General features: G+C 40.6%; 1 protein-coding gene across 1 annotated transcript; it reads right to left on the reverse strand.

The window, feature by feature from the left end:
- Nucleotides 1-798: 798 nt before the first annotated feature.
- On the reverse strand, nucleotides 799-10231 carry ACTA2 (actin alpha 2, smooth muscle). The gene is made up of 9 exons (XM_058841138.1): nucleotides 10169-10231; nucleotides 7460-7631; nucleotides 5638-5766; nucleotides 4230-4340; nucleotides 3667-3751; nucleotides 3421-3582; nucleotides 2982-3173; nucleotides 1893-2074; nucleotides 799-1118 (listed from the first exon to the last, which is right to left on the reverse strand). Exons 2-9 carry the CDS (start codon nucleotides 7586-7588, stop codon nucleotides 975-977), a joined length of 1134 nt encoding a protein of 377 aa, XP_058697121.1. The 5' UTR covers nucleotides 7589-7631; nucleotides 10169-10231; the 3' UTR covers nucleotides 799-974.
- Between the last annotated feature and the right edge of the window lie 643 nt (nucleotides 10232-10874).

Consider the following 10874-nt stretch of genomic DNA (forward strand, 5'->3'; position numbering starts at 1 on the left):
ACCTTTTCCAGGTCTGTCTCAGTGAAGTCTTTATTCATCTATATATATACTTCTAAGACAGTATTACTGGCTTCAGCTTCTATGCATATACTTCTAGCTGATGTGTTGAAGATTATAAATGGAATCAGAAAAATCACAGAAAAAGAAAATTGTCTATATTATTTTAGCTGCTTTGAACACATTGGTCCCCCCCTTAAAAAAAAAGTTCTGAAGAGAAAGTATATTAAGCCAGCTTAATTACCCTTTAGATTTTGCTAGAAATTACAAAATAAAAACAATAGGCTGCACTCATCCTGAGGGCATACAATAGGAAAGTCATATGTTTGACCTACTATTAGTGTTTAGATATGCTCCCAAAGGAACAGGTTTTATTTCTTTAAAGAAAACACAGAATTGTTGTGGTACACATCATACACCCCTGGGCCATGCACTGTAAGAAATTAGCTTTTCCAGCTCAACAGCTGTGAAGTGGAAGTGATGTGGATAGATAATATTTTTGGATAGAGCAGATGCAAAGCAGTGTGCTCATGCTCATCCTGATATTGAACAGATGCTGTGCTCCTTTGGTACTGCCTAGAACTTTGTAAGAACCAGAGCTGGTTCTCTCTGCAGATTAAATTTTTTTTCTTTAAACTTTGAGAACATGCAGCCTGACAGGTGAGCATCTTCTGGCATTGGTATCATCAAGCTAAAGGTACCACCATTTCTGTTAAGCTCAGTACAGTGTAATAATAAATTCATGTCACAAGATGGAGCTTCAAGCCAGCTGTAATGGCATCTCCACACGCACAGCTCGGCTTTTGTTTTAAATAGGAGCAGCAATTTCATAGCATATTTAAAATTTATTTTAAGAAATACACAGTATCCAATTAGTTAGATTAATTACGATGAAGGATTTATGGAATGAAATTATATATAAGAATGCATTTCCCTGAATACATTCACACTAAGGAGACATATAAAGAAAAAGCAATTTAAAAGCATTTGCGGTGAACAATGGATGGGCCAGCTTCATCGTATTCCTGTTTGCTGATCCACATCTGCTGGAAAGTGGAGAGGGAAGCAAGGATAGAACCTCCAATCCAGACTGAGTACTTGCGTTCAGGAGGAGCAATGATCTGTTTAAGAAATAAAAGCGTTAAGTACAACTGTCTACTGTCAACAAAATACATTTTGATACAAAAATACTAAAGCAGTGATATGTGATTTTAACAAAAACACTGCATCTGTGTGCTAGTGCTATCCATTGCTGCAAGCAGGAAAGTTTAAAATTTGTTGTATAAATCTATTCCCTCAAATTCTCTGCCTGACTCAGCCTTCTCAATGACCCCTATCCCTGGTGCATCGGTGTACTCCCAGGCACATATGAGGAAAGGGGAGATAATTGCTTTGGAAACACATAATGACAGTCCAGGTGGGCTTGAAAAATTCATCAACTATGGAGTACCTCTTTTGGTATAGCTGATAAAAGGCTTGTGAAGCAAAGAACAGAACATTTGAAGCAGCAGAACAAAGATTAGTTTGTCAGGGTCTCTTTCAAACTTGTAAGCCAAAGACAAAACCAGCATTTCTTCTCTCCCATGTCCATCAGACTAGAAGGGCTCAAGAAGGTCACATACAGCCCCAGAAGAAAATTTATGCTTCTGGGTTCATGCTGTTCTTTGGCCACATTAGGACATTTGACAGAATTCAACATGAACAAGGAAATGGGAGAAAGCTCTCTTCTTCCAGCACCAAAGTTACCAGCTGGTGATTATTTGCTAGATAATCCAGATGTGGTTCAAAACATGTTAAAAGCACTTACTTTGTAAAGTGTTGCATGTTTGACTAGATCTTTGAGGACTTTGTAAATGCCAGCTCATATAGTCTACAAATGATTGCACCACACATACCTTGATCTTCATGGTGCTAGGAGCCAGAGCAGTTATTTCCTTCTGCATCCTGTCTGCAATACCGGGGTACATTGTGGTGCCTCCAGACAGCACGTTGTTGGCATAAAGATCCTTTCTGATGTCTATGTCACATTTCATGATGCTGTTGTAAGTGGTTTCATGAATGCCAGCAGACTCCATGCCTGGGGAAGGTACAGAAAAAAACCGAGGAAGCAACTCCACACAGAGGCTTAAAATTGTTAATGCAGAACTGGCGTGCTGTTTAGTGACTCTTTTGAAGACATCAGGCTCAGAGCTTTGGAAATCAGGAAAGTCGTTCTGCAGTTACCTACATTATTTGCTTAAGAGTTCCTTGGTGTACAGCCCTCCTCTCCCCTTTACACACAACAATTCCTCCTTAAAAAAAAAAAGTTGGGGGTGTGCAACAGTAAAGTTTCCACTAGGCTTTCACAGGCAATCTCAGTTGTCCTAAGAATTCCATATATGGTCTTGGAATAATTTGTTTTCTTTTTTTTCTCTTTTGGTTTTTTTTTTCTTTTCAAATTAAGAACACTCAAAATATGTCCTAATACCTCTAGGTATGCAACTACTTTATCTCTGAGTTGAAATTCTGCCTATTGGCAGAACTGACACTGGATTTCTGTGTGACCTAGTTGCAAATCTGCCTTCATGGATGTTGATTAGCATGGCATCATCTTGGCTTTGGTCCGAAAAGGCGATGAACTGTGGATTCAGGATTTGGAGCAGTCTTTTGGAAAAATAAAAGTAGGTCTTGCTCCCTGCCTGCCCCTCCCACCTCTTCCCACTCCTGGCAAACACATTCAAACATACAAAGTGGCACAGGCCCAATGCCAGAAGGCAGGAATAAACATTGCAGGGTTATTTTGGGAAAGCATTTTGGCTAATTGTTTAACATGAAGTTCTTCCCACCACATTAATAGTCCTGTTCTAAAAGATTGTTTTATAATGGGTGCTAGAACACACTCATGGTCTGGGTCTGGGTGAGTCAGTAATGGAGCACAAGCAAAAAGAAGTAGGGACTTGGTATTTCTGTGCAGTTTACCAAGGCAGAACAGCCACTGAACCTACCAATGAAAGATGGCTGGAAGAGGGTCTCTGGGCACCGAAAGCGTTCATTTCCAATAGTGATCACCTGACCATCAGGAAGCTCATAGCTTTTTTCCAGAGAGGAGGAAGATGCAGCAGTGGCCATCTCATTTTCAAAGTCCAGGGCCACGTAACAGAGCTTTTCCTTGATGTCACGGACAATTTCACGCTCCGCTGTAAAGAGGATTCAATCTTTAAAATGGCATTCAGGAAGGACCCAGACATGTTGACTGGTTGTTCCCTTTCCTCCTCCAACACCCTCCCCATATTTAAAAAAAAAATCCTCTGCTAGTCTTTCAAGGGATTTTCATGTTGGAGACCTTCTTGTGGCTATTCAACTGCAGAACCACTGGTAGTCCTTCTGAGGCCAGTGGAAACACTGCACATGAGCAACTCTCCCCAGCCAGCAGCGTGTCCTTACCGGTGGTCACGAAGGAGTAGCCGCGCTCCGTCAGGATTTTCATGAGGTAGTCTGTCAGGTCCCGGCCAGCCAGGTCCAGACGCATGATGGCGTGTGGCAGGGCGTAGCCTTCATAGATCGGCACGTTGTGGGTGACACCATCCCCCGAGTCAAGCACGATGCCTTCCAGAGGATAACACACGGTTCATTCCCATCATACCCACGGAACTATTTCAAACATCTTTGCCACGTTCCCCTGAGGCTTACCTGTGGTACGCCCAGAGGCATAGAGGGACAGAACGGCTTGGATAGCTACATACATGGCTGGCACATTGAATGTCTCAAACATAATCTGAAATGCAATTTAAAAAGTTGTCTGAACACTAGAGGGTTTAGCTTAGTTGAAGAAATTTACTGAAATTTTCATATTTCTCTACAGTTGGTAAAAGCAAGAAAGGAAAATACAAAGTCTAAATCCAAAAATAATTGTCCTGTAAGATATCTCCCTGTATTTGGCCTATATCTTTACCATATTAATGTAGACACATGCACATATTAAAGACAATTTTGTAATTGGCCTGGGCATAAAAACAGATGAAGATGACAAAGTTTGGACAGACTGGAATACTCACATTCAAAGCAGATACAATGGTTTTCTAAACTATATGTAATAACATGTAAATATGACAGGTGGTCACCATGTACTTTCCATCTTCTATAACTGAGAGAGACAGACTTCTGGACAGACAGCATGACTAGCTGGAATGATGACATTCACATCCTGTTGAATGAAAAGGCTGGATTATTCCATAGCTTTAGTGTGAGCTTACCTGTGTCATTTTCTCACGGTTGGCTTTGGGATTCAGCGGCGCTTCAGTCAGCAGAGTCGGGTGTTCTTCAGGCGCAACCCGGAGCTCATTATAGAAAGAATGATGCCAGATCTGAGGATAATGAGAGAAGCCAAGGGAAAGGAACACCATCAGTCAGCAGCTCAACATCACTCCCAGACAGGTACTGTGCTCCAGCACTCTGCTTACAGCTCCAGATACAGGCTGGTGATGTTTCTCATGCAATCATTCTTAGGGCCTCCGCTTCCAAAGAAAAGCACTGTCCTCAGGCTGTACTACCAGCAGTAAATATAGGACTTACTTTAAGGACACACAAGTTAAGGAGAACAAATATGGTACTCTTACAGTAGAAAAGACAGAACAGGACACACTTGGCTCCAGCAATGCTATTTCAATAATGACTGAAAGAGAAAGTTCCGGGACAACTCAGAGAGCATATACAGAGTTTAGTAGATAATGGGTCTCTTGACAGTTTCATCTTTTGGTTTGTACAGGCCAGCCATGTACATTTCATGGAAAGAAATGAAGACAAATGATTTGTGAGGTTGAAATATCACTTCCACACAACTTGTTCCTACAAGCTGTAAAAATCTGAGGCCAAGTGGACTACAGTGAGGAGGTTCATACTCTGGTAAGAAGTAAAACAACCAGAGATTTTAGTTTGAAGGCCAAGAAGTTTTTGCTAAGCTTGTTTTCAAGCTGGTGGTGATTAGGGACTGGTTGATATGTTTGGCATCTAAAAGATTTTGCTTTCAAGCAAATTCTACAATACTGAGACTCATTAAGTGCTGGGTGACTCCACACAGTGTGTTGGGATGCCCAGACTGTTCCAAATGTTCCATTTTCATGGAACAACATTAAGTGGAGATACCATTTTAGAATCTTAGAAATTATACTATCTGTACAGACTATGATAATAAACACAGTTCTGGAAGCCTTTCAGTCAAATACTGGCTCTGAAATGGATGCATTGCACTGCAATATTGCTAATCTTCCAAGCATTAAAGTGTATAAACACTGTCCTTCACATCAGAATCACATACATGCTTTGCATTTTTGCAGAAAGAGATTAACTTAAATTCCATCTTTTACTAGCAAATTGATCTATTCCTTTTCTTTCTTCCCTCCCTTCTCTCTCCTCCTGCCCCCTTCTCAGTAACTAGCAAAGATCAGGCTGGAGTAAAAGAACTCCTAATTACAATTTTGATATGGCCCTACTGATACTCAAGCTTTTAGATGCATGTTAACCTTGGCTGTTGATAAACTTCTCCTTGAACCATACTGGATAGCATGACACTTTCATCAAAAATCTGATGGATATTCTGTGAATATTTGGTTCAAGTAGTTCTGTTTACCAGTAGTACACATCAGCTTTCCAAAGGTGAAATACCTTCTCCATGTCGTCCCAGTTTGTAATGATGCCATGCTCAATGGGGTATTTCAGGGTCAGGATTCCTCTCTTGCTTTGAGCCTCATCACCCACATAGCTGTCTTTTTGACCCATACCAACCATCACACCCTATAAAATAATACAAATTGTGTTAGTCTCTCAGAGAAAAGTGTCATAAAGTAGACAGATTATTAGCTATGAAATAAATCCCGTTTTCACTTATACTAGTTACAACATAGTTCACTAATAGTAACAAATGGAGAATTATGTATTGCTCTTAAATTGCCAGTATTAAATGTTTGGTTATTAAATCTTTGGAGTACATATTTCCATTACAGTTAAATAAACAGAACAAGTACAATATTAAATGCATCAAGATAAAGTGGAAAAATAGAATTGTTTTAATGTTTGTTATTATTTAGGGATGAACAGTCTGCTAAATGATAATAAAGTGGAGTAAAAGCAGAAAGTGGTATTATGCCATCTAAGGGTCAAGATGGAGTGATACCCACTTTACATTTCCCAAAGCTTAAGTTTCAACGTTCTTTAACCCTCTATTTGAATGCCATAATAATGTAATTAGGGATGGACAGTTTAAATCTACTGTGTGGACTTCTTTACAGATATTTTCATGGATCCTGTAGAAATTATTAAAGGACCAGAAGCTGGAAACTAGTCTGGATATACACCAGTCTCTATTAAATATCTATTAAAGTCAGAAATAATGAAAAGAAAATAGCATCGAGTAGGATCCTTTAAGTGCATATTACTCCTATCAGAACTTAAGTCATTACAGATTCCAAAACTTAGCATCTCTAAATCTATGTCTTAAAAACAGGCATCCCAGATTTGCAGTTTTTAATGGGATGATCCATCCTACATGATCAGGAAAGAAACGTTCTAGAAATCTGTATTTGTTTCCACTGTAACTATATGTCTTGGTTCCATATAGTTCCATTTAACTATATTGGTTAAATTATGGTAGTTCCCAGAGGCCTCAATTAGCCCTCCAGTCCTGGTTTCTATACTGAAAAGCTGGTATTTCTCTAATCCTGGAGAACTTAAAATGCATTTTCTGGGTATATAAAGTGCTGCATCTTACAAAGAGCTTGTCTCTTTCCACCAGGGCTTTGGGTGACACAGAAGCAATTAGGTAGATCTGCTAATTACTTGGATTAGTGTGTTGTGACCTAGACAAGCTTCTCTAGTTCATGCTAATGGTGAGCTGTCTCATAAACTCCCTATATTTAACAGCTTGGATAATAAATGTATTTTTCAAATTATTAAAATATAGTGGAATGCATCATATACTCAAATGTAAACCTTTAAGCTAAAGAAACTCAAGGCTAGACAGGCACCCATTTCTGATACAGCTAAATGAATAAAATTAGAAAGGTTAGGAGGAAACTAACTGAAAACTTCTGCTTCCTCCTTTAGTCTTCCACACATTACCTATTATCAGCTTCAAGGGCAGTCAGAATTTCCAGATGTTCCTGGTTTGGGCTTATTTGGATTTTGGGTTGGGTTTCTTTAAACTAGTTTTGCTCACCAAGTTCTCTGGGTGATTCAAAATTAAGGGGCAGAGAAAAGATGGCATAGAAGGAAGTGAAAATTTTTAAAAGGATTCCTTTCACAAGGCAAGAGACTTCCTTTGATTCAGGTGAGTGCATTGCTGGACTCATTTTGCCTGGAAATACCGTCTTATACAGATCATCCTAAGCTGGACTAGCGCCAGACACAGATGGCCTTGGCTGAAGAGCTGGGGACAGGGCAGCAAAGCCTTCTACGAGCCCAGTAAGGAACAACCAAAGCAGTTCATCACCTGGTGCCTAGGACGACCCACAATGGATGGGAAAACTGCTCTTGGAGCATCATCTCCAGCGAAGCCGGCTTTACAGAGCCCTGACCCGTTGTCACAAACAAGGGCAGTGCTGTCCTCTTCCTCACACATCTTCTACAGCAGTGTCTGCTGGCCTTCCAGACAGAAAACAGCCCTATGGAAACAGCAGGGAAGAATTAAATCAAAACCAAGAATCACACTCGGGTGGCAGAGCCACCCTGGCTCTACTAAAGCCATGAGAACAGGTAAGGAGGGGAAGGGCCCGCTCTGGGAATCACGAGGACCGCGGGGCTATGGGAGGGAACAGGCTTCTTTCTGAAAGTGTGAGAGGTTTCAGTCATGTCTGCCAAAGGGCTGTGTGCACTAGAGATTATCCAGGGAATTCCAGAGGAGACTTCCAGCCCTGCAGCACGGGCAGAGAGATCAGGGAGCAGCAAATGTTTATCTAAATTTGGTCACAGAAATCCACAGTTCAGGGAGAGAGATAAAAGAGAACACTGGGCTGGCAGCTGCAAAAACAAAGCTTCATTTGCATTGAACTCAGCACAACTTCTCCTGCTTTTCTACTACCCTGACAAAATCTTGACACATGTGGATAGCTGTTAAAGGTAAGACCACTTCAGCTTCCCCTTCTAGTCTTGGCCTTTCCAAAAACTAACTACATTAAATGCTATGCATGTACCAGAGGTGTTTTCCTGATACAGATATTAATCCACTGGTGAAGATGGTCAATTAAGTTTACATTTAACCTTTTAAAAAGGTAGAAATTTTCCAAATAAAAAAAAAAGGCGGGGGGGGGGGGGAAGAGAAGCAAGTCTTTTCCAGTTCTCCACTGATCACTCAGAAAAATAAACCCACCTTTAAAATTAAGCCAGAGACAGTATATTTTAAAAACAGGCCATAACATCTTCTCTATCATCGTTTCAAAGCAGCTAATAAACTACATTTGTAGAGTGACAGGACAATTTATGTTGGCTCCTTGGCTCAGTAAAAAGAAACTGTTTTCTTCCTCTGGCAACAGGAAGATAATATGGGTAATAAAAATGCTTTGAAGGCTTTGTATTAAAGTCAATTACAGAAACAAGCACTGAATACCAGGACTCAAGAAGAACTATTTGCACACAATTTATAGCGTGGTAGGGAATCACTTGGCCCACTCCAAGCCCAGGCTTCCATGCAGAGTTCAACAGATTGCAATGTGTTAACAGCTAAGGGAGACAGCTGTCATCCATGGACCAGCTGGCTCCACATGCAGTCTCCAAAACCTTCTGATGCAGGAATCAGAAATGCAGGCAGAAATGAGAATGGGGTCAGCAAGAGCCATGACCAGTGAGAAAGGGAAGCCACAATCTGTTTAGCCTCTACAGTGGATGGAACAAGCACAGACAGTTCTCCCAAATGCTTCATTTGAGATCCTCTGTCTCTCCCCAGCCAGGCAGCCACGAGACATGGCTGCAGCCCTGCATGGGCAGAGCTCCCAGGAGAAGACAAAGATAGGGAAATCCCAACTTTGTATTCCAGATATTCTGTCATTATAACTGTGGAAGGAACGTAAGTTGCAATTTTTTCATCTGTTAAACTCCTGGGGAAACAGGCTCTTTATATTAAAATATTTACTGAATGGAGTACAACTATTATCTAACATGAATGAACAGACTGGTTTGGACAAACTATTTCCTAATTAGGAAATATGCTTTTCAGCCGTCTGTATTTGGAACAGCGTTTGAGGTCAGGGGGGTTGCTCAAACTAATGCAGCTAATGCAATGCCAAAAATCACTTGGGGGAGGGGAAGAAGAGGGCAGGAAAGGCTACATTTCTGAGCTTAGTGGACTCTAAATGAAAACCATATTTAGTAATAAAGCACAAAAAGTTGAAAAATCAGACAGAGGGCTCTGCTACCAACCACTGAGTTACAACTCAGAACTGCCACGGCAGGCAGTAGCAAGATCTTAGAGCGGCAAATGTCACTGAGTACTGTGGAAGAAAGGCAATTTTTGTCCCAAGTAAACAGTCTTTAGCCTCTTTCTTCTCCCTGTTTTACAAGCAAATATAATCAATCACCTCACCAATCTTCACAATAAATTATATAGAGAGCTCAGCTCCACAGGTGCTTCGTATAGCCTGTTCGTTAATGAAGGTTTGGCATTTTACAGAACAGTAGTTTCATATACATAGAGACAGGGATGAATACACATGCATCCTCATTTTATCCTATTAGACACTGCTGATTTGCAAACTTCCAGCTCTGTTTGCAGTCACATTCCACAAAACACTCTTTCACCTCACACTCAATCAAAAGCTCTGAAGCAAATCCACTAAGAAACACTACTACATGCCCCATCAGGAACTCTGTCCCAAACTAACTCCCCAACGTCACACAGGTTCATTTAAACCAGAGCATATCTGCAATTCCAGCAGTGGCATTACACAAAACATTTCTTTATACAGCTGCTGAAGTGCTGATAGTATCAGCAAAATTATTAGGGTAGAACTTTCCTTTCAGTTCAGAATACAGAATAAAGACAACTCAGTATAGATACTACTAGTATTTTATCAGCTCAATTCTAATAAGTCTCTTAAGTAAATTACAGCACAGCAGTACATCCTCCTGAATAGCTTCCACTTGGACATTATTTAATTGAAATCCTCCAGCAACCTGTAAATCATTCCATTGGTTCCGTGCCACTTACCCTGACAGCGCTTGGCTGGGGATGGCTGCTCTAGGGTGGTACACTCTGTATCTGAAACCTCAGAGGTTATATAGCCCCTTCAGCTCTTCTCCTCCCACTAGCCTCCCAAACAAGGAGCAGAGACAGACAGAGACAGAGCTGAAGTCTTGAACAAAACCATATAGGGACCTTCATACAAAAAACTCTAATCTGGGTGGCCACAGGCCCTGGGTCTCTTCCACTGCATTCCAGTGCAGAGCTCATGAAACAGGAGGAGACTTTCAGCTGTGTAAGATAAACACTTTAAAACTTCAGGAGAGTTGCTAAAATACAGAGAGAGTGTGCCCACAATAGACATCCTCTGGCAGGAGGATCATGTGTTCAAACAAGAGAGGTCCAGGACTTCACAGTAACATCCAAGAAGCAGAATGAGAAACTGGAAGAGCAGTCATTTATAACAGGGAAGTTCTTTTTAAACAAACACCTTGCTGTCATTAAAGATTTTGATAAAAACAATTAATAAATGTTTTTGGCCAGCTAAACAGCTGCTCAATTTTTCTAAAAAGTCTCTTTAAAAGCTTAGCATTTTGCTTGTATAATAAATATTGCCCACAGACTTCAGGGTAGTAAAAAAGGTATTGGCTGTTGTACAAGATTCACAGAGAAGTCTTTGAAGGTTGTGAAAATGTTCAGTTAAAAGATTGTTATGATCCCCTCTGGTCTGTGA

The sequence above is a fragment of the Poecile atricapillus genome, chromosome 6 (genome assembly GCF_030490865.1).
Source record: "Poecile atricapillus isolate bPoeAtr1 chromosome 6, bPoeAtr1.hap1, whole genome shotgun sequence".
In the NCBI taxonomy this organism is placed as follows: Eukaryota; Metazoa; Chordata; class Aves; order Passeriformes; family Paridae; genus Poecile; species Poecile atricapillus.